Source organism: Garra rufa, chromosome 24 (assembly GCF_049309525.1).
Source record: "Garra rufa chromosome 24, GarRuf1.0, whole genome shotgun sequence".
NCBI classification, from domain to species: Eukaryota; Metazoa; Chordata; class Actinopteri; order Cypriniformes; family Cyprinidae; genus Garra; species Garra rufa.
The window spans coordinates 27,143,136-27,168,333 of NC_133384.1; the positions used below are offsets into that span (position 1 = coordinate 27,143,136).

A 25,198-nucleotide genomic window follows, 5' to 3' on the forward strand; every position below is an offset into this window, starting at 1 on the left:
GCGAACCCCTCCAGCTTTGCGCCCCCCGTGCAAGCATGTTCCGCTTAATAGACTGTGTTTCGCACATGGGACGGTTAAAGATCGTAGGGGTTGGGGGGTTGTACCTGCACACAGATGCACACTAGGCCCCCAGCATTTATTTAGGGGGTGCGTGTGTATGTATGGCTGATGAACAGGTGGGGTCTCTCTTGAGACCCCCAGTCTCATTAAAAGCAGCAGAGAGGAAACGACACACATGTACCTCTGAACCCCCCACCAGACGGGGCTGTACAACAGCTGAAAGGGAAAGATTTACCCCCCGCAGCTCCATAGGGAGATGCAACAGACCGGATTTGAGGGGGCATGAATGAACCCAGCGGTCTTCCCATTATGTAATAGACCCCTAGGTCTGCTCTCGCCCCAACCCCGGCCTAGGGCCTCGATACTTTGACTGCTCTGGAGCAGCTGAGCACGCTCTGGCTCTTGAATGAAGGGGGAATCTGTATCCTGTATTGATTAGCATTGTTAACTTTGTATCAAATCAATACCAGAATCAAAATACTGGTAACCCTGACGCATGATCGTTTCCACAGCTGCTACACTTTGACCGAGTATTACTAGCTAGTGGTTTGATTGCAGAATTTTGGTGGTTTCTCACTGTCATTATGGCCTGATTGCAGTGCAGAATTCAGAGTTCCTGAGGGTCAATTGACCCTTCGCGAACCAGTCATAATGCAGAATATGCTATTTTGTCTGACAAACAAATCAGATGGTAGAGTAGATTAACTTTGGTGGACATGCTTTAATTAGAGAAGAAAAGATGATCGATTCATGTGTCGATTTATCTAATAAGGCAATACAGTGATCTGTTACAACACATTAAAGAGCCACAAAAATAGTATTTATCTGTCATTCTCTCAATCGCTCTATCATTCTATCGCTTGATATATCTTTTCGTTATATATATTGTTCTGTCAATCTAGATATATTTCTATCAGTCTAGACACCATTCTTTTGTTCTATCTGTTGCTCCGTTCTTCTGTCTGTCGTTCTATTATTCAATCTGTCATTCTATCACTCGATCATTTATCAATCTAGATATAGTCAAATTAGTCTAGATATTGTTCTATCAATATCTATCAATCTAGATGTCATTCTGTCTGTCGCTCTATCCTTATATCTGCTGTTCTATTGTTTTATGCTAACATATCTGTCGCTCTATCTGTCGTTCTGTCATTTTAGCATTCTTTTCTGTTCTGTTTGTCATTCTATCAATCTATATTTCGGTCGTTCAAAATATCTATAGTTTTAGATATTGTTCTGTCAATCTAGTTATCGGTCTGTCACTCTATCCTTCAATGTGTCACTCTATCATTCTCTGATTCTCCATGTTGTCTGTTGTTTTATTTATTGTTCTATCACTTGATATATCTATTGTTCTGGATATCGTTCTGTCAATCTAGGTACCATTCTATCAATTTAAATGTTCTATTGTTCTATCTGTCGCTCTGTTTTTTATTTGTCACTTTATTCTGTCATTATATCTTTGTACCTTTTATTCGGTCATTCTATCGTTCTATCGATTCTATCAATACATTTATCATTGTTGACAATCTAGATCGATTTAGGTATAATTTTGTCTGTCGCTCTATGCTTCTATCTGTCATTCTATTGTTTTGTTCTAACATTCTGTCTGTCATTCTATCTGTAAATTTATCATTCTGTTCTATCAGTCTAGATATTGTTCTATCGATCAAGGTATCTTATCTGTTGCTCTCTTTTGTCACACTATCATTCTCTGTCATTCTGTCTGTTGTTTTACCTATTTTTTTCACTTGAGATGTATAGAATCGTTCTAGAAATTGTGCTGTCAATCTAGATATCATTCTAGCAGTTTAGATGTTCTGTTGTTCTATGTCACTCTATCGTTCTATTCGTCGCTCTGTTGTTCTGTCTGTCATTATATCTGTCATTCTGTCCTTCATTCTTTCGTTCTATAGTTCTATCGATTCTATCACTCAGTACATCTAGTCAATCTAGATATAGTTCTCTCTGTCAATCTATCGTTTTGTTGTTCTAACATTCTGTTGTTCAATCTATCATTCTGTCATTCTGTTGTGATGTCTATCTGTTGTTCTATCTGTAATTCCATTGTTCTATCGCTCAATGAATCTATATCATTCTGTTGTATCCGTTGCTCAATCCTTCTGTGTCACTCTATCATTCTGTCACGCTGTCTGTTTTATCTATTGTTCTATCTGTCATTGTATAATTCTGTTATTCTGTCATTCTATCTATCGTTCTGCCATTTTATATTCTATCGTTCTATTGTTCTTTTATCTGCTGTACTATCGTTCTATCATTCTAGATACGGTTCTATATATCAGCTTTTTAAAATTCGAAATAAGAGCATATTAATTCAGTTCTGAATGGCACTCTTATAGGCTTTTTAAAGGGGTATTACAGTTTTCATTTTGGTCATCTGTGTTTCATTGCATTTTTATGTCAGTTTAAAAACTTCTAAAGCATTAACTTTTTAAAATATGTACCTCATGACCCCTGCAATCCGTTCCATTCCCTTGCACTCAAGCTGGTTTTGGATGCAAAAACAAGTCCTGTGTGAATTCCCCCAAAGGCTTTCAACTCATAACACTGTCTGTCCACCGTGGACCTCTTAGCTTTCTTTACCTGCAGTTAAAGGAAATGCCTTGCCTTTTGTCATCTGCTATAGCACAGTAGAGACCCCAACCTGCTTTTCTATTCATAAGTGGATATTCACCCATATTATCGAGCCAATGTCCTCTAGAAACCCATTTCGAATGGCTTTTCCCACCTGGCCCCCATCAAACATGCCAGTCTGTAGACATTCTGCAGCCATTCTCCACATTTCAACCTGCTGTATAATTACAACGGCCAGTCAGCCTGGGACATTTTGGGCAATACGTTCTTGTTAAAGACATGACAGGAAAAGGCAATGTGCGAGCCTGTGTCACTAAGAGGATTAAATGAATAATGAACATAATTATCAGCCCTACGTTGGCCACCTTTCCTCCCCAGTGTATTGGAATATTCATTATCTAGGGCATTTCCTTATTCATGATCCCACTGTGAGAGGAATGATGTAGTTAATGATAAAGTCAGAGGTGACAGGATTGAATTTTCCAATGCTAAAAAGCAGATTAAAGGAGTGAAATCCTTTGCTAGGTGGGAAAACTGTACTCTGAAGACACGTTATGGTTAAACTACATTGTAAGGAAATGATATATGTGACTGGACCAGGCCACTGTAGATTTGATTCTACAATCATCAACATTTCTTAGTCTTGGGGGATCGGTTGATTGATTTAAGTGTGGGGGGAAATGCATGTGTGTCGTTGTGTTTTAATTGTGCTTATTCTATTGTTTCAGGCGCTGTGGATATATTAAAGCAAAGCAAGACCCTGAGGAGGAGAAAATGCAGTTTCAGCATGGACGAGGTAATGCACACAGGTTTTTGGCTCTTTGAAAATAACTCAAATCTTTTAAGAGTAATATCAGGGAAAACTTTTTAAGATGTCTAATGTAGTGCGTTCAAAGAACGTAGTTTGAGAAATATCGTCAAATCAGGATTGTAATTTCTCTGGCCAGTCAGACAGCGAACGTAATTCGGTCTGGCTGGCTGGATGAATAAAGAAAATGCATGTTTTTCCAGCAAATTGTCGGTTAGCGAACAGAGCCTCTGATGCATCTGCTGATAAATGATGTCTCTGATCGCTCTAGTTGCCTAATGTGTGTTTTCTCTAATGACACTTTTCCTGCCTGCCAAAGACAATGTTTAATGAGGTTGAAAATGCGGCACTCCCCTCCTTTTAGGAAAATGGATGGTTCAGTCTAGGTAACTAAAGTGACTGTAAAACAACCCGACCGTTATCCTCACTTCTATGTTCTTGCGTTGCAGTCAAACTTCCCGAAACCCGCACTTACATTCACCCGCACACTTACGAGGACCCCAACCAGGCGGTGCGAGACTTCGCCAAAGAGATCGAAGTTTCCAACATACGGATTGAGAGAGTTATTGGGGCCGGTAAGTCCAACTGAATGACTCATGAACATGCCCTACTTGTATAAACCACCTGAATAGCTCACCAGGGGATTGTAATGAAATGAAAGACAGGATTCAATTAGTTGACAAGCTCTTGTTTGACTGCCAGGTGAGTTTGGAGAGGTTTGCAGTGGCCGTCTGAGGCTGCCCAGTAAGAGGGAGATCCAGGTGGCCATCAAGAGTCTGAAAGCCGGATATTCGGAGCAGCAGAGACGTGACTTTCTGAGCGAGGCCAGCATCATGGGGCAATTCGACCATCCCAATATCATCCGACTGGAGGGAGTCGTCACCAGATGTGAGCATTTACACTCGAAACGCATTTGCATTTGCTGGAAATAGTTTGTACCCCCTGTGTTTTCCACACTGAGATAATTGACCTTACAATCTTATCTTCAACAATAACAAAATAGCGCAGTTCATGAATATTCATTCGTATGACAATATTTATATCAGTGATTTTCTGCCCTACTTCTACTTTGGAATACAAATGTGCTCTGACAATATGCCTTTGAATTACTTTTATCGCTTTGAATTATCATTCTAGCTAGTAAGATAATGTCTTCGGAAAGGTCATAGATAAGAAATCATCATGGCGAGAGTTAGCGGAGGGAAAAATAGATTGAAGAAGCCACTGTTTTGTTCCATAAAGGCATATTAGATCTGTATTACCTCTGATTGCTTGCTCCTGAGAATCTGAAATTGACGCTTGTTGCTTGCTGATAATGAGAATGCTAATATTGGCCGTGATTAGAATAGCGCCACTCAACCAACTTATTTCAAGGATTCAAGACTTCTATTGTTCGCACCTTGCAACAGGTGTTTTGGTCACTATTGAGTGGTAATTTCCTCTGCTGATCTCTCTTCATGATTTTTCTCCTCCTTCATGCCTCTCTGGATTAGACTGACAGGCTCTGTAACAAAAGGACCATGCATATTCATGCCAGCTGCATGAATATCGATAATACAAACATGTAATTGGATGTGAGTTTTGGGAGGGATCATGAATATTCAGTGTCAGAATTATTAACATTAATCCTCTCGACATTTCCTCCCGGTTCCTCTTACTCGTGCAAAATGCTAATGGTGGCCTTTAGTTTGATTCGGTTCAAATAGTTAATATTAATGTTGGCGGTGCAGCTTTTCCTTGCTTATTAAGTAGAAGTACAGTAATTTTCTCCTTTTTAATTCTGTGCTGCTACAACATAATTATGAGGTTATGAAAGTCTTGATTCAACAAATATGTCAGTGGAAGGCTTTCATTATTATAGGCTTGGATTGTCCAAAGGTACACAGACTTCCTGTGGCTCTCATTATGGCTTATGACAAAAACAATTGCCATTATTTTACATAGAAATGAGAAAAAAGTAGGTTTATATATATATATATAATATATATATATATATATAATATATATATATAGGTGTGTTTTATGCTAATTAATAACCATATGCCACACACTTCCTAACTAATAGTAATCCTGATTAATAAACAATAAGAACAAAATTGAAATTATTTGTGAATGTACCTTCTGCACACATGTAAACATAATTGAATATAATTGTTTGCGTATGATGCTTAATGAGGCTCAACTATCAGATTACATATCTTCCACATTGCTTCTTTTGGCAAATAATATAACACACGTGTGCATGAGTGTCGGTTTGCGAATGTGTCCTCGTCCTCCGCTGATTGCGTGAGATATGATAACCGGAGTAATTTCACAGGTCACAGATCAGCCTGATGGTGCAGGGCTGGGGATAGGAGAGGTCAGCGACCCCTCGCACTGCATTACAGAAGCAGCTGTCAATCCAGCCCCCTCCTCATAAGCGCAGACTAATCACAGCACTGATGGAGCCGAGCGGAGATGCATTAAAGAGGCTGAAGAGTGTTTATACTGCCTGATGGAGCGACCGGCGAAAATGACAAAGAGTTTTGCAGCGTAATATGAAAAGCATCTGTCACGTAACACAGCTTTCGGAGAGGCGCTCTATCATTACCATCTCAGACGGAAAAAATTAGAGCGTGATTGAGCTTTTTGTAATGCAAATATGTCGGCAGCTCAGAGAAAGGAATCAGAATAGACCTTAATGCCCCATTCAGTTCTTTATTCCCCATCTTTACAAAAACACAGAGCTGTCATCGTCTCTATTATAAAGCCATTGTGCATCTAACCATCAGATTAGCGGACTCAAGTCTGCTATCTGATAACGTTCGCCATCCACGAATGTATTTTCAGGTTCATTCCAGCTGAGTCCTCAAGAAAAGTTTTTCTTTGTGCCGTCAACAGCGGGAACAATGGATAAGAGGATGTATTGCTTTGTTCGGAGTAATGTGTGCTTTTAAGTTAGAGTTTAACTTGTTTTGAACCCAGAACATTTCTCTATCCTCTGAAATTTCATGACAAATTGCTGTCATTTCATCAAATGCCTCCAAAGCATGTGATTACAGATGATGTACAGAGTACATACTGCAGGTCTTTTTTTTTTTCAGAAATAGTTTAAATGCACACATATTAACTGGACAAGCCTGAATTGTTTTATTTTATTTTATTTTATTTTTACATTTTATTTTGTATTTGCATGAAATTGCCATCATTTCATCAAATGCCTCCAAAGCAGAGGTCATACTGGAGTTACATTTCTTGTAGTGTATTGTTTTCCCCCAAATGGTTTCCTCTGGATATTTTATTTTATTTTATTTTATTTTATTTTATTTTATTTTATTTTATTTTATTTTATTTTATTTTATTTTATTTTATTTTATTTTATTTTATTTTATTTTATTTTATTTTATTTTATTTTATTATAATGCATGCATATTAAATGGGCCATTTTATTTTTATTTTTATTTTATTTTATTTTATTTTATTATAATGCATGCATATTACATGGTCCATTTTATTTATTTATGTATTTATTTGTTTATTTCATTTTATTTTATATAAAGAAATGCATACATATTAAATGGGCCATTTTCTTTTATTTTAATGCATTATTTTTTTCTTTTATTTTAATGCATGCATATTAACTGGGCCAGCCTTAGTTTATTTTAGTTAAGTTTAAAATGCATGCATATTAACTGGGCCAGTCTCAATTTTTATTTTATTTTATTTTATTTTAGTTTAGTTTAAGCATTCCTCTTATATTGCATGAAAAATGCTGCCATTTATTCAAATGCCCCTAAAGCATTTGATTACAGATGATGTGCAGAGTACATACTGAATTTGCAGGTCATTTAATGAAAATCACCTTTTTCAGATACCCTTAAATTCATGTACGGATTCCTTGCTCCTGTGATAATGACCATAATTACAGCCTTTCCACAGTGGTTAGGCATTTAGAGTAGATCGGCTCACCACGGGACGCAATGGACATTTAAGTGTATGTGTGTGTGTGTGTGTGTGTGTGTGTGTGTGAATCGCTCCTAAAACTGCAGCATCAATCACTCTTAAATATGCATGCATGGATAACTAGCTAGGTAATTTCATTAACGTACCTACAGTATCAGTAGAACCATCAGCCATACTCTAGCTCAATGGCTAGGGTACGGAAATGCACATTGGTTTGATCTGAACAACAGCCATGTCAAGAAGATGTTGTGGTTCATGTTTAAATGTGCTCAGTTCAGGTGGCCAAAGGTTTGTAGGTTGAGGTAAGGAGGCTACGTTATGGCTAGCTCACTGTCAAAATAATCTGTCCCATGTTGTGCGATCCTTTCAGATATCCTTCGCCACGCTTGTCGTGTGGCTTCGATACTAAAGGGTGTGACCGATACATTTGTGATTTACTTACAGTGACAGCTAGGACATACAGTGCAACCCCCATTCGTCTGAAGCCACAACTGGCTACATCTTAGGGCTTTGAGCTATAAATAGCTTGTTAGGGCTGAATGGGGTTTTATTGGGTTCAATTGGGTTTCTATTTCTTTGTGCTTTGCTGAAGCAGAGATTACAAAACCATAATGAAACCATTGACTCTTTGCTTGTAGCCTCACTTGCAAATCTCCAGAAAAAATTGACAGATGTCTTGTTATCTTTGTCCTCAAGGTCTTCGGCTCACATTTTCTTTTATTTCATGTATTGCAGCGAGAGATGTGCAAAAGGCAATGGCCACTGATGTCCGGCTGTATTTATATGGTGGTAGAAGTGGTGCTTTGATGCAACATTTAACCTTATCTATCTTATTTATCTATCTATCTTATCTACATCTACAATATCTATGTCTATATCTTTATCTATATATGAAAAAATAACCAAAAAAATCTAAAGCAGAAATTGTTCATTTATTTGTTTGTTTTTAGAAAATGCACGATTGTTAACTGGACCATACTGAATTAATTTTCTTCAAGAAACTTTTTCATTCTAAATATGGTAAAAACATCACTTTTGCCTCACTAATCAAATAGTCTAATGGAATACTTTATTTTATTTTTATTATTATTTTTTTATGTATTTTTTTATTTAGTTTTCTTTAGACCGTGCATGCAATGTTAACTGGACCAGGCTGAATTTATTTTCTGTGAATTGAACTATGGAGCTATTAGGTTTAATAATCATCATCATAATAAATTAAATTGATTAAATATTGACAATATATTAAGTAATATATATTAATAATATATTAATTAGTTAGTTAGTTAGGCCAGCCTTGTTTTGTTTTGTTTTGTTTTGTTTTTTGTTTTGTTTTGTTTTGTTTTGTTTTGTTTTGTTTTGTTTTGTTTTGTTTTGTTTTATTTTATTTTATTAATAATAACAATATTGTTCCCAATGGAGTAAACTGAGGTTAAGTTGCCTAATAATAATAATAATAATAAATTACATATAATATATTAAATTAAAGAAAGAAAAAAAATTGGCCTTGCTAATCAAATAATAAAATGGGGGGAAATGTTAGTTAGTTAGTTAGACCAGTATGTTTTTTATTTTAATTTTAATTTATGAAATAATAATATTGCTCCCCATGGATGGAACTGTGGTTAATGTGTTTAATACTAATTATAATAATAAAAAATTACATATATTAAATAAAAAAAACAACCTCACTAATCAAATAATAAAACAGAATTTTTATTTTTATTTTTTTATTTTATTTTATTTTATTATAAAAAATATTATAAAATATATTTAACAATAATAATAATGATAATAATAAATTACATATATTAAAAAAACATTAGATGAATGAAAAAAGTAATAAAAAATGTTAGTTAGTTAGGCCAGTTTGATTTTTATTTTATTTTATAACCATTGTTAAGTTGTTTTATAATAATAATAATAATAATAACAATAATAATAATGATAATAATAATAATAATAATAATAACAATAATAAATCACATAATATATTAAATAAATGAAAAAAAAACCCATTTGATCTCACTTAGGGCGATTAATCGAAAAGTAATCGAAATCGACATTCAGAACCTATAATCGATCAAATTTTTCCAGGTCAGTTATTTCAATTACTTTCCCTTTAAAAACATTACCGCGTGTGGAGTCAGGTGACCCCGCTCCGTTACGTTACATTATTCCTCCGACATGTCGATGGAGAGCTTAAGCAGTATTTATACAGTAAAAAGTATTTACAGGATATACAATAGTAATTTTATTTAGAAGAGATACTGCTTATTTTCTACTTTTAATATTTATTATTATTTTATAAATAATTTATTTTGTTTCCAAAAGTGCAAGTTATTTATTTTCACTAATTTAAGAAAAATGTGACTTTTCGTTTTACGCAATGTGCTTCTTTAATTTCAGTTGTTCAACACTGATGTTCAATAAATAATCATAGATAGTAGATAGTGTGTGCACCCTTCATTCAAAAATCTCTCACTTGTAATCTGTGAGCATATTTACTGTACAAAACTTGTCAGTGAACTATGAGGGCAAAAAAATAAATATTATTTAAATATAATTAAATATAATTTTATTAATTAATAAAATAATCGTTCATTAATCGTAATCGGGTTAAAATGCAATTAATCGAGATTTTGATTTTAGGCCAAATCGCCCAGCCCTAATCTCACTAATCAAATGGATTAAAAACTTTTTTTTATTTTGTCATTTCATCAAATGCCTCCAATATTAACTAGACAAGCCTTATTTTATTTGAATTTAATTTAATTTTATTTTATTTTTGCATGATAAATTGCTGTCATTTCATCAGATGCTTCCAATATTAACTGGGCAAGCCTGAATTTTTTATTTTATTATTATTATTATTATTATTTTTTTTTTTTTTTTTTTTTTGCATGATAAGTTGCTGTCATTTCATCAGATGCGTCCAATATTAACTGGATAAGCCTGAATTATTTTATTTTATTAAAAAAAAAAAAAGAAAACTGGAGAGAACCACGGTTAAGTTGTTACCTCAGTGGCAAAATAGTGACACCTTAAGAATCACCTCGCAGCATTCAAACCTTAACCTGTAAGCCTAGACACAAAATAAAGGCCTGCTAACAGAAATGCTGAGCGCCTCCCGGGTTAAACGTCATCTCATGCTGATGTGCGTCTGGTGCCCCGAGGTGAAAGTTTCCACCTTACGTTACATCCATCAAACATCTCTGATAATCAAGACGGATTAGCATGTTCTCTTCCCTGTCACATGCGAGGTGAGAAGGGGGGTCTCTCTGACTGACAGCGTGTTATTTGGGTGGAATCAAGGGGGAATTTTTAATCACTTTCAGCAACGCAGGTGCAAAATCTCCCCATATGAGCCTCTCGCAGCTGTGTCTGCAACATAGCGACGAGGTGAACACTTTTCCCATTAGCGGATCTTTACACCCCTTCATCTTCAACACCCCCCCACCACCACCCCCAGGGCAATTAATCAGCACACCCCCTAAAATCCTCCCCCCTCACTTGTCTCCCCCCCTTCATCATCCTCCCTCCTAAAGGAACTCATTACCATTTTAGGTATTTCTGGACAAAGATATTCTCAGTGGACAGCTCGCTCTAATTATCAGCCTGACTGTTATTGAGAGCTTTGATTAGGGGCTGTCACTATGAGTAACAGGCAGCAGGTAGAAGCGAACCAAAGGAGGAACGAGGGGCTGTGAAGTCGCGAGGAGTGGGGGAGGTGTCCGCTCTCTTTATCTGCATGTTTTTCTCTGTCAACTTGGAAATGAATTAAATATAGGACACAAAAGCGCCTGCCTCTTCCTGCCTCTCTACTGTGTCTTTTCTTATTCGCCTGTGAAAAAAATTAAACGTCTTTCTCTCTTTCTCTCTCTCTCTGTTTTTTGCAATATTTCACACTTCCCGTTTTGTCTCCTATTTCTCTCGTCCCTTAGGTAAGCCTGTGATGATAGTGACAGAGTACATGGAAAATGGATCTCTGGACAGTTTTTTGAAGGTGAGCGTGCTCTATTTTGCTGCGGATGATGGAGGCCAATTTGCACCAAAGGAAATGCTGTGAAATATCACAGGAACACAAAGCAGTCGTCCGGCTCTTCCAGATTGGGCTCGACAACTCGCGTGTTCACACCTCTCTGTGCCTGGCTTTTCTTTGTGTCGCTCAGCTTGCGTTTAGCTTCTCAGCTCAGACCACCATGGTTTATGCTGGTTTGGATCATTATGTTCACTACAAATCTTATCTGGTGGAGATAGTTGAACAGCATGGGCTTTCTGATAATGCTGGTTGACTAGCTGGTCTAGTTTTTTAATGCCAAATACTTATAGTATAGTATAGTGGGAATACAATTCCTTTTGTACTGAAAATGAAACATGAAAAAAAAAAATATGAAAAGTTGTATTATTATTATTTCTAAAATGATTGTTTATGTAATCATTATACTTTTTATAATTGAAATAGTATCCTGAAATATTTACTTTGTTATATTGGCAGTGTCTACTTCCCACTGTAAGACTAAAATTAGATGTGTGAACTCAAAGAGAAATATTTTTAATTAAATGCAACTTGCAATATGAAATAGTGTTCCCAAGTGAATTTAGAGTTGGTATTCATACTGTGTGAGAAAATGGGAAGTGGTATTATGAAAATATTATTTCTAAAGTTATTGTTTGTTTGTTTTTGTTTTTTCGTTATCATTACAATAAAGTCAAAGCAAAATATTGAAATATTATCCTGAAAATATATCATTTCTATTACACTATTACAGTGCATTGTTAGAAAATATTTATATTTTCTATAAATGCTGTTCTTTTGAACTTTATATAAAAAAATAATAACAATATTTGGCATAATATTTGGTTTTCGACATTGATAATAAATCAGCATATTAGAATGATTATAATAGCTGATAAAAATTCAGCTTTGCATCACAGGAATAAATTATATTTAAAAGTATATTAAAAACAGAAACTATTTTCATATTGTATTTTTTAAAATTGTAATTTTTTTTTCTGTATTTTTGATCAAATAAATGCAGCCTTGATGAGCATAAGAGACTTCTTTAAAAAACATTACAAGTCTTACTGATCCCAAACTTTTGAACAGCAGTGTACTGTGTGTGTGTGTATAAAAATATATACATACATAATATGTCAGATTAGTATTAATTGAAAACCCCTGCACTAACAAACCACTATTCCATTATTACTCCAGGATTACCATGCAACCATAGTTAACAATCAAAACATTACGATTTCTTGCCAGAGGGTGTAATGAAACATCATAATTTGGTTAGTTGGTTACTTCCCATTGCTTGCATAAAGCTTAAATGATTATACAGTGATTGCAGTTAATAGCTCGTGCCCTGTAACATGTGAGCAACACTATTAATTAGGAAGCCAATGAATTATGAATTACTCATGAGACACATTCAAACATGACCGACTGTGCCAGGATCCACAGAGGTTGAACGCGGCAGGAAATAAGGCCACAGGGATGAGAATTTGACATGAGAACTCTTCATTTTGTGCAGAAACATGATGGGCAGTTTACCGTGATCCAGCTGGTGGGAATGATGCGTGGGATAGCTGCGGGGATGCAGTACCTCTCAGAGATGAACTACGTGCACCGGGATTTGGCAGCAAGGAACATTCTGGTGAACGGGAACCTGGTGTGTAAAGTGTCTGACTTCGGGCTGTCGCGCGTGTTAGAGGACGATCCCGAGGCGGCGTACACTACACGGGTGAGAGATCATGCTTCTGCTCTGGATGTTTACTCTCTCCAGTCTCATTTTAACTAGATTTACTATGCAACAGTTTTGTTGCGGTATGTTAAACTGGTTCAGGTTTCTGTTTAAATGAAAGAAATATGATTTGATTGTGCAGGGAAAAAAATCAGACACAGCGAGATATATTCTTGCTGACCTGTAGTCTGGAAATGAGGTCACACAGGACTGTCACAACAGCTATCCAGACTGATAGATGGCTAAACATCTACTCAGTGTGGGTGTATGCCTTTCCCTGCCTGAGAATGCATTTCTGAAAAGTTTTGCTAGAGGATGAGTATTAAAAAATGAAAAATAAAGCATTTTAGAGCAAAAATACAAAGCAAAGGCTTTTTTTTGAAAGAAGGACTTACTTTCCCTCAACTGCCATGCGAAGAGATAGTTCACCCAAAAATGAAAATTCTGACACCTTCGTGATGTTTTTAATGAAATCCAACAGCTTTTTGACCCTGCATAGACAACAATGCAACTGACATGTTCAAGGCCTAGAAAGGTAGTAAGGACATTGTTAAAATACAGTAACTCTGTAACTTCATAAAGCTACGAAAGTACTTTTTGTGCGCAAAGAAAACAAAAAAAAACTTTATTTAACAATTTCTTCTCTTCCGTGTCAGTTTTAGACTCCGTTCATGACAGTACCCTGCAGTGCTAGCATTTTACTGGTGATCACCTATAAAATCGCTTTGTTATTTGTAGTGATGCTACTTGGCTAACTACATATTTTGCGCTCTTTTTCAGGGGGGTAAGATTCCAATTCGATGGACGGCCCCTGAAGCAATCACCTACAGGAAATTCACATCAGCCAGTGACGTGTGGAGTTACGGCATTGTCATGTGGGAGGTGATATCCTATGGGGAACGACCATACTGGGAAATGTCCAATCAGGACGTGAGTAAATTCAGAATTTAAATGTTACCACAGTTGCACTACACCAAGATCTCACAGTAAATAGAAAGATTTGTAAGTTTAAAAAATTTATTTTGTAATGTGTAACCATTAGTGCTATTTGAGTTTTACTTTGAGTTTTAGTGTTTGTTCATTTTTTAAGGGGACATCAAATGCAAAATTGTGTTTGTATAAAAATGTGTCTTAGCAGTGGACACAACCACCCTACAATGATAAAAATCCATTCAATCCTTTGTTTTTAATCCCCCAAAACTCGAAACAATCTAAATTGTCAAGCCGTTTTGATTTTCTGGGCGGTATGATGTCATATTGCTCAAGCCCCACCCACGGCCGCTGACGAAGCAGCTGTAGCGACGTCTTGTAAGCAATGCAAGTGTTTTGTATCTGGATGTAAAAGTGAACTTAATAGTCTTCATTTTCTCCCCGAGTCACTGAGAACGCAGTGGATTGGTTTTGTTTTGATGGTAATGCGACAATATATACACAAAAAAAATGGAAGAAAGGGGTGGGGTGAGTATAGCTCATTAGGATTTAAAGAGACATGCACCAAAATGGGTCGACGTGAATAGAGCTGTTTTTGATGAGGTAAAAAGGGTGTTGTTTTACGCCATTGAGGAATTTTAACCAAAGTATGTTGCAGACATTTCACAAAGACCCTAAAGAATCATACCAACTTGTGGAAAATGGGCATTGGATAGTATTAGCCTATAGTGTTGTCAAAAGTCCCGGTACTTCGGTACCAAGTCGGTACTAAAAAAAATTTAACGTTACGGTACCTGGTTTTCTTAAGTACCGGTGGTACCGACTATCCGGTCAACCCGGTTCTTGATACGCTATACAAAAGGTGCGCTCTCACGCACTGCACAGTTGCGCTCTCTTCATTAAAGCACCTGTGGTGCTGCTGATGCCGCGGCTCTGAATCCACTTGTTGACAAACAAGAGCCAGACTTTTACTCCAAATATTTTGGATTTGCGGCTGAACAAAGCGAACATCATAGATCATCAAAAAACTATTTGCAAAGATGTCGTCTAGGTTCTCTCTCGAAAGGACAAAACACCTCAAAGACCGACTCCGCGATCAAATGAAAGAGTTCAAGCAAGGTAGGTTTCATTTTAATTTCATATTTAGAGCTTCTGTCACGAACATTACTGCATATTTTAATTTGAATGTCAGACTGAAATAAACATCACCGTTTGTGTAGTGAATCGTTAGCATAAGCACGGCTAATGCTAAAATGCTGGCCTTAATGAATTTGAAACAACGCTCCTATAACATTTGTTAGAGTAAAAAAAAAGGACATGATGTATTTACTATTTTTTACACAAATGACATGTGTATCCAAAATATATGTGTTAGAGAATGTACAAATGTGTCGTTAACAATGTTTATGTCCTTAATATCAGTCTGTCAGAAAACGTTCTAGACTTATTCTTGGCTGGATAACTCTAGCAGGTTTCAAAAGCTTTTTAATAATAAATATGAATGCAGTTTGGATTAAATAAAAGTACAATGAAATAAAACACGTTTTATCCCGTTTAGTTTGGTAATACTTTACAATAAGATCAAATTCATGCATCATCTAATATAAACTTAGAGTAAGTGAACAATATATTTTTACAACATTAATTCATGTTTGTTCATGTTTAACAGATTAACATGATTTTATGCATTAGTAAATGTTGAAATTAGCCTAACCTCACGAAGAATAATTGCCATGTAACTACTGTTTATTGTTAGGCAATGTTATCTAATAAATGAAAATTGTAAAGTGTTTTTAATACTGCTGTTTTCATCTGTGATAGACACTTGTCTTAATATATGTAATCTTATCTAAATTTATTATAACAGCTGAGGTTTGTTATTTACTGAAAATTCATATATTTTTGCTGGTGTCAATGATCTAATGTCGCATCTGGTCAGACTTAGCCCACTGCTTTACTTAAGTATATTATATTGTCTTTTTACAGCTGCAGATTGAGGAAAATCATGAAAGACCCCAGTGAACTCCAAAACAGACAACAGTACAGATGTTTTTCAGCAGAAGCAGAAATATGACAAAAACTTTTGGGTGAAACTTGTTTACATTTTTTATTCCTGTAATTTATTTAGATGTTATTTAATTACTAAAATGTTTACAGTCCTTGAAATACTTTTTTAACCTGTGGAAAAAAATGTAACAAAATTTTATGTAAGTATAAAGAATGGCACTGTTTTTTTTTTTTTTTTTTGTACATTTTATTTTTGTTCAACTTTATTAATAAAAAATTGTGTGTTGCTCAATTAATATGTTATTGTGTTTTGCATTGGTACCGAAATTGGTACCGAGAACCGTGGATTTTCAATGGTATTGGTACCGAATACTGAAATTTTGGTACCGTGACAACACTATTAGCCTATTTCCTTGCAGTTAGTTGCCTTTTTTTTTTTTTTTTTTTTTTTTTTTTTTTAGAGGTTTTCGTCTAAAATGTGACCCTGGGCCACAAAACCAGTCATAAGGCACAGTTAAAAAAAAAAAAAAAGCTGAATAAATAAGCTTTTAATTGATGTATGGTTTGTATGGTATGGTAATACAACTTTTTTGAAAATCTGGAATCTGAGGGTGAAAAAACATCTAAATATTGAGAAAATCTTCTTTAAATTTGTCTAAATGAAGTTCTTAGCAATGCATATTACTAATCGAAAATAAAGTTTTGATATATTTAGAGTAGGAAATTCAGAAAATATCTTCACCTAATGATTTTTGGCTTAAAAGAAAAATCGATCATTTTGACCCTATTTCTACATATACCTGTGCTACTTAAGAATGGTTTTGTGGTCCAGGGTCACATATTCATATTTTATTTATTTAGGCTTTATTTTCATTTAATAGTTGTAGTTTTAGTTAACAGTATCAACTGTTAACCATTGCCAATGGCCACTTTATTTTTTAAACCTGCGAATCCCCATCGATTTGTAATAAAAGACCTGACCAGAACACTTCAGTGAGACTGGAATTTTAAAAAAAACCTCCCAGGCTTACAAAGGTAAAAAGATTAAATGCATCTGGAGGGTGAACATTTCCAGATTTCAATTCACGGGCCGCTTTAAAAGAGAAATTTGAATCCGTGTCAGTGGGTTCTTGGCAGATTTTCCACACCAGAAACCATTTTCATTTATTTATTTTCACCTTGGGAAGAGATCTTTGCTTGGGATTTGGAAAGAGGCTGCTCGGGAAGGAGATTGAGACATTTGGGAATGATTCAAGCCTGTATACTCGACATGTTAAAGTGGAGCGTTTGCATGCTTGTTAGCGGATGCACTTTTGTAGTGTCGGGGGAGCGGAATTTGAAAGTTCCATTCAAGGCGTAAACCACAAAATCCATCTGTCTTCCTTCCTTTGCCATGGTAACAGGCAATGGAGCGTTTCGGCGGTTACAGTCTTCCAGGCAAGAGTTAAGATAATATGAATGTTTGCATCAAGCTAGTTTATTCTTTCCCTCACGGCGGTATCATTTCATAAAAGGGACTAAATTAAACAGCTCTCCTCTTGCGCTAACAAAGACGGAAAATCTCATTCTCACTTCAGTCACAGATGGATAAAAAAATGAATTAATCTAACCCCACACAAAAGCTAAATGCATTAAGCGAGAGAATAAATCTGCTCAGTATTCATGAAGCGTATACACTGCTAATGTATGATTTTAATGTGGAATCTTCTTCTCCCCCAGGTGATAAAGGCTATAGATGAAGGCTACAGGCTACCAGCTCCAATGGACTGTCCGGTGGTGCTTCACCAGCTCATGTTAGACTGCTGGGAAAAGAACCGCAGTGATCGGCCCAAATTCGGGCAGATTGTCAACACCCTGGACAGGCTGATCCGGAACCCAAGCAGCCTGAAGCAGCTGGCCAACACTGCAGTCTGGTGAGCCAAATGCCCTCCGTGGATTAGATCTGAATTCAATAGAGGCGATCCGCTGGGATGTGTGCGGTGGTTTGCAATATATAGCTCATGAAGGGGCGTTATGATGTTTCTCAGGTGTGTGATAAAATCTGAGGTGTTTTTTTGCAGTAATCCAATAAGATCTAAATAAAGGAAACAGATATCCGGCTAATCTAGATTGAAGCCAGATGTACGTCAGTACGAACTTCATACTTCCAGTGCATGTTTTTTCTCGATCAGGAGGGGGGTTTGCGGTGGTCTTGGCTGATATCTGATTGCCTGTCTATCCCTCTGCTGCATGTTGAGGGTTGCCAAATATGAGGCAGATGGGCGCTGGATTGTTTAGCCAGTGCTTGCCACAATTAAAGCAGAATGTGCAAACTGAATTTTCCCACAAACCACTGGGAAAACTCTGCCTTGTGCCCTTGCTATTAAACAAAATGGGTTTAAATCTAAATGAGCAAACTCAGGATTGTGTTATAATGGAAGCTATGCAACAGAGATGGAGAGAGTGACAGAGACATGGTTTGGTGCAATCTGCCTCCCTTCTGGATCTGGACAACATAACATCTCCAGGCAATGATAAGCTTTTGATAAGCTGACACACACACGCCCTCTTACAAAACTGTGTTTGTAAATGCTCACATCATTGAAACACTTGCATTGATAGTATACTGAGAAAATAGCATAAATTCAAGGGGAATTTTACCAAAAACACAACCTCAAATGGATACATACATCTGACATCCTCAAAGACCAATGCAGAATGCTTTCTTCATGACAATGCTGACATATGTCATGCTAGATGTTAGATTGTTATATAAAAACTTTGTTCTGACTGCATTTCTTCCTGAAACCATAGGGAGGATCCAGTGACACCTGAGGCAGGGGCAAGCACGGTGGAAGACTGGCTAGACTTGATTAAAATGGGTCAGTACAAAGAACACTTCTCCAGCGCCGGCTACGTCACCCTGGACTCAGTTCTGTACGTCAGCGCTAGGTAAATAAAACCTACATTTATGTTAGTGTTGAATTTTTTAGAGACAGTGGACTGTGTTCTCAGTGGTATATTATCTTACTGCATACTAAGAGTCAAACTGAGAGTTAACAAACTGCATACTGTATAAAGTTAGTATGGCATTCCAAACATACCAGACCATGTTGAATACTTGAATATGGTGTACACTGCTTACTATTTTTTTTATAGTATAGTAAGTATGCAAAACCATGTTTAATATACAGTGCTAAATGATGTAAACAATATTATGATGTGACATTACTTGGCATGTTTTATTAAGCAAGTGAAATCTAGTTGTCCTATCGAAAATAAACATGAATGTGTTGCGTTTTCATAATCAAAATTAGTCCACAAAGAGGTTTCATTTGCATTTCTCATTGCATTATGGGAGCACAATATTCCACAGGCAATAGTAGTAGTAGTAGTATGCTTCATTGTCACTTGACCTCATTATGAGTTATCAACTTAAAATATTATCCATTTTTCATTTAGTTTGGTGTAGAAATGTAACTTTTAACACTTTATTCAAATATTGTGTAAAAAGTGTCAAAAAAGTACAAAAATAGGATTTGTTATGATTCATCACATCTTTCTTCAGTCGTAAAGAAATTGTTTTTTGAGGAAAACATTTCAGGATATAGTGGACGTCAATGGTGCCCATGCGTTTTAACTTCAAAAATGCAGTTTCAGTGCAGCTTCAAATGGCTCTAAATGATCCCAGCCGAGGAATAAGGGTCTTATCTAGTGAAACGGTCGGCCAACTTTATGTACTTTTTAACCTCAAATGCCTGCCGTTCTTTAGAAGAATTCTTCAGGTCCCACAAATTCTTTGGTTTTCCAGCATTTTTGTGTATTTGAACCCTTTCCAACAATGACTGTATGATTTTTAGATCCATCTTTTCACACTGAGGACAACTGAGGGGCTCATATGCAACTATTACAGAAGGTTTAAATGCTCACTGATGCTCCAAAAGGAAACATGATGCATTAAGAACTTTTTTAATTTGAATATCAGGAAAAATGTAACTTATTTTGTCTTCTGGGAAGCATGTAACTATCTTCTGTAGCCTCTGAAGGGCAGTACTAAAAAATAAAAAAAAGATATTTAGGCAAAATAAGAAAAATGTACACATCTCCTATCTGTTCAAAAGTTTTCACCCCCGGGTCTTAATGCATGGTTCTTCTTTCTGAAGCATCAGTGAGCGTTTGAACCTTCTGTAATAGTTGCATATGAGTCCCTTAGTTTGAAAAGATGGGTCTCAAACTTATACAGTCACTGTTGGAAAGGGTTCAAATACACAGAAATGCTGGAAAACTAAAAAATTTGTGGGACCTGAAAGATTTTTCTGAACACCTGGTGGTTTAACTGTTCAGGACAAACAAGGGACTCATGAACAGCTATCACTAAACAAGAATAAAAACACAGCTGTGGATCTTTCAGGTAAAAACAGTCTTCAGAATCAAGTCTGTGTAAACTTTTGAACAGGGTCATTTTTATAAATTCAACTTATTATTCAGGTCAGTACTAAATAAACAATAACATGCATTTTATATGATCCCTCCTAGTTTGCTAAAATAACATTTTGCAGATGCTAACTTTTGACCTCAACTGTACATAGTTAACAAACTGAACATTGTAAAAAGACTATGAGTGGTATGCTATTGTAAACAAGCACCCTTTGCTAAAGCATTTTCTTACGCTTTTTTCACAGTGAACTGGATAAGATGGGCGTAGCACTAGCAGGCCATCAGAAGAAGATCTTGTCTAGTATCCAGTGTCTTCAGACACAACATGGGACTCAGGTTCAGGTATAGCGCCTCACCTCAACGCCCTCGAACCTGTTCCGCTTCCCCTGAGGAGGACATAGGGAGCGTTCTTGCCACATGGAAGCGTCTTGCTGCAAAATGACTCTGTTTTAATCTCTCTACCAGCACTGAAGTTCATCAGCCCTACAGGAGAACGGGCCGGTACCTTCCCCTTTTGTGATCAGCATCCAGAAAGGCAGTAGATCGCTGCGGATGTCTAAAAAGTGGATATCTAGAGAAGTAAGGACAAGAATCAACACCATGTGACATCACAGCACTGTGAACATCACGCTTCACTCATTGTACAGAAGAAAGACCTTGAGAAGAAACACCGATTGTGTCTTGTGAATCTTTTAACTGTTTTGCGAGCGATACTAGTAAGACTTTCTTCAATAAGACATTTAATGTGAATGCGAGGATGAGGAAACCTTCAGCGAGATGTCTTTGTATGTGGAAATAGTTTAGAAGCTCGTCTTTAGAAAGCAATGAAGCACTGATCTCTCTTTCACACATACGCACACATAGAAGGGCCGCTCCTTGACCCCGAATGCCACTCCGGCCTGCTCCCGTCAAGCCTTCAGCAGTGTTTTTCGGAATATGTCAATTCCACCGTGGACATCCTAGAGTTCGGAGAGCCCACGCTTGTCACTTTTGACAAGTTCTGACATCCGACGTGCAGCGACAGAGAAGCATGAGACGTTTAAGGAATGAAAAGTAATTGTTTCTTTGCAAACAAAGACTGGACAGCGTGACAATGTCATGAAGAGGGCAGATGTTGACTTTCCTTCACACTGGCAGCAACTTTCGGTCATCGTTTTCAACACGTCGATGTGGAGCTGCTTCATTTGATGTGGCTTTTCTTTGCGTATTTCGCCTCATTACATGCGTTTCATCACAAACGTGACCGTCTTTTTTGGAAGGAGGAAGGATATGTGTTGAGCATTTTATGAGGGAGACTTTATTCCTAAATCATCCTGGTGTTGATGGAGCTGCACTCGGTGGACTGTTGAACCTGTGTTTGTGTTGGACCCCGTTTAGCGTTGAGGTCTGATGGTTACTGAGTGCTTGATACCTTCAGATATGATAAAATGGAGGATCTTAAATGCTTTAGCATACAATTTCATGCACCACTTTCACAATCCCGTGTAAAAAGGTGTCCGCGACCGATGCTGGTGCTTTAAAAATAGCTTCATCCTCCATTTCTGGTTTCTCGCCCCATGTTTCTTGGCAGTGCTTTTCTGCGCTTGGAAATGTGTGATTGAAGAAGAAACGATTGTATTGCGGTAGAATTTGAGACGTTGTACAGTGTTGGTTATTGTATTTGTACAGTAATGACTTAGTGTTTTGAAGGTTTTCGTCAGTTGTAAATTAAGGCAAGGTGGTAACTCTTATTTTAACCTTCAACTCTAGCTTTGGACAGACCAGGATTGTGTGGCTGTAGAATGTAATGGATAATTTAGCTTTAAGATGTTGGGGAAAGCTAAGCATTCTCAGGATTGTTGTTTGTCACTGATACACGGTTCAAGATGGCAGTGGATCAGACAGAACTGCCAATTCAGTTCTGTCCTCTATGGATACACTTCCTGTTCGATGCTTGTTGGTTTTATTGTTCTTATTTATGTTTTGTCATCAAAAGTCCTTCATTTATACAGTGCAAAAACACTTTCTCTCTATGTTTTGTCTTGTTTTCCAGTAAAAATAGACTTTAAGACAGTTTAGGACTAAATTTGAAATATTCTCTGAAACGTAATATCTTTCACAATTTACACTACTGTTCAACAGTTTGAGATCAGCTAAATTTATTTGGTAAGAAATTAATACTTTTATTTAGCAGGGATGTGTTACTCAAAGGCCATAAAGATATTTAATATGTTATATTATTTTTTCCTGAAAAATACTGCTGTTTTGACATTTTTATTAAAGGAAGAAGTCACTGTTTCCACAAAAATATTAAGCAGCACAACTGTTTTCTATGGAAGCCTGTTTCCGCCAGTGAATTAAAAAAAAAAAAAAAAAAAGGTTATTGCGACTTTTTATCTCACAGTTCTGACTCAGAAATTCTGACTTTTTTTCTCAGAATTGCATGATACAAACTCACAATTGTGAGTTATAACTCACAATTCTGACTTTTTTCTAGCAAATGCAATATATATCTTTCAATTCTGACTTTTTTCTCGCAATTTCTCACTTTTCTCAGAATTAAGATATAAACTCACAATTCTGACTTTTTTTCTAGCAAATGCTATTTATATCTTGCAGTTCAGACTTTTTTTCTCTCTATTCTGCCTTTTTTTCTCAGATTTGTGAGATATAAACTTGCAATTCTGACTTATTTCTCACAAATGCTAGATTATATCTCGCAATTCTGACTTTTTCTTGCAATTCTGACGTTTTCTGAGATATTATATCTCACTATTTTGACTTTATTTGAGATATAAACTCACAATTCTGACTTTTTCTTGCAAATCTGACTTCTCAGAATTGTGAGATATAAACTTGCGATTCGGATTTTTCTCAGAACTGCAAGATGTAAACTCACAATTCTGACTTTTTTCTCTCAAATGCTAGTTTATATCTTGTAATAGTGACTTTTTTCTTGCAATTGTAACTTTTTTTTTCTCAGAGTAATGGGATTTAAACTCACAATAGTGAGTTACAAAGTCAAATTTTAAGGGGAAAAAAGACTATGTTCTTAGAATTGCGCGTTTATCTCACAATTCTCACTTAATAACTCAATTCTGAATAAAAATTAAGAATTGTGAGTTTATATCTCGTTATTTTGACTTTATTTGAGATATAAACTCACAATTCTGACTTATTTCTTGCAAATGCCAGTTTTTATCTCGCAATTCCGACTTTTTATTGCAAATCTGACTTTTCTCAGAATTGTGAGATATAAACTTGCGATTCTGACTTTTTTTCTTGCAAATGCTAGTTTATATGTAGCAATTATGACTTTTTTTGGAATTGTAACTTTTTTCTCAGAATAGTGGGATTTAAACTCACAATTGCGAGTTATAAAGTCCAATTTTGAGAAAAAAAAAATATGTTCTTAGAATTGCAGTTTATCTCACAAATCTAACTTAACTCTCAATTCTGAATAAAAAGTAAGAATTGTAAGTTTATATCTCACTATTTTGACTTTATTTGAGATATAAACTCACAATTCTTATTTCTTGCAAATGCCAGTTTTTATCTCGCAATTCTGACTTTTTCTCGCAATCTTTTCTCAGAATTGTGAGATTTAAACTCGCAATTGCAAGTTATAAAGTCCAATTTTAAGAGAAAAAAAGACTGTTGTCAAAATTACGTTTATATTCCATTATTCTGACTTTAAAACTCGCAATTACGAGTTTATATTAGGGGTGGGCGATATGACCTAAAATTAATATCACGGTATTTTTCATCTTTTGAACGGTGCCGGTATAATATCACGGTATTATGTTCCTGGTCTTGATCAGAAGATCACAAATATTGTCTCTGTTCTAGAGCGATACTCTCAGGGCCATCTTTCAACTACTGTACCTTTTGGCCATTGAAAAGGTCCAACTCAGGCCCTTCAATGCTGACAAATAAGAGTTGGTGGAGTGAATCCACTGAGATATGGCTTCTCCAGTCAAGTCAATTTGCTTCATTGAACTGAAACCCCTGTGAGGTAGTGCCAATAGTTCCGCAAGTAATAATCATCAGCAAGATTTCTGTCTTTATTTGTATAGTTTTGTCCATGAAAATGAGGCTCAGAGGTGCCATGAGTGCAATCAAATCTATAAAATCATGTTGAGATTAGTGGGGTTTTTTTTAAATAAAATTTGGAATACACGAGTATTTAAGATTTCAATAACTGAAAGGATCTGCCAGCAGGTGGCGGCAAGACAATGAAATTAATTACTGAATCGTATTGTTCATTTGATTCGTTTGAACACGTTCATTCAAGTGACTCTCTTTATGAATGCGAAATTGAATCATTTCACTAGATTAGTTTAAAAATGCACGTTCACTTATAAACGAAACACCGCTGTGTTTGATTGGAGAACTGTGCCTCTTTATTTAAACACAGCGGTGTGACTTATTCCAGAATAAATTTTGAAAATGAAACTGAGCAAAATCGGGTATAGTGTTATTCTCAGTAATGTAAGTCACCTAATAATAACTTCTTGTTTATTTAACGGCTGTAGTAAATTAATATCTAATTTACAAACTCCCATAAAAATATTAAAAGCTGTCCCTCATCTTAGTTTGCGATATAACAAAACTCTATCTTAATCAAAGACGCTCTCTGTACTGCAATCAATCTCATGTTTACTCTCTCTACACACTTTGTTGATAGAAGGAATCGTGAGATATGTCTGTG

General features: G+C 36.1%; 1 protein-coding gene across 2 annotated transcripts in view; it reads left to right on the forward strand.

The window, feature by feature from the left end:
* Positions 1–21,105, forward strand: part of ek1 (eph-like kinase 1) — a 76,155-nt gene extending 55,050 nt beyond the window's left edge. For both annotated transcript variants that reach the window (XM_073831049.1, XM_073831050.1), the window contains 9 exons: positions 3,387–3,454; positions 3,916–4,041; positions 4,169–4,354; positions 11,353–11,414; positions 12,946–13,155; positions 13,936–14,085; positions 17,812–18,005; positions 18,886–19,023; positions 20,754–21,105. In XM_073831049.1, coding sequence (XP_073687150.1) covers positions 3,387–3,454; positions 3,916–4,041; positions 4,169–4,354; positions 11,353–11,414; positions 12,946–13,155; positions 13,936–14,085; positions 17,812–18,005; positions 18,886–19,023; positions 20,754–20,856 — 1,237 coding nt within the window. In that variant the 3' untranslated portion in view covers positions 20,857–21,105. The remainder of the gene's footprint in view (positions 1–3,386; positions 3,455–3,915; positions 4,042–4,168; positions 4,355–11,352; positions 11,415–12,945; positions 13,156–13,935; positions 14,086–17,811; positions 18,006–18,885; positions 19,024–20,753) is intronic.
* Positions 21,106–25,198: the final 4,093 nt, after the last annotated feature.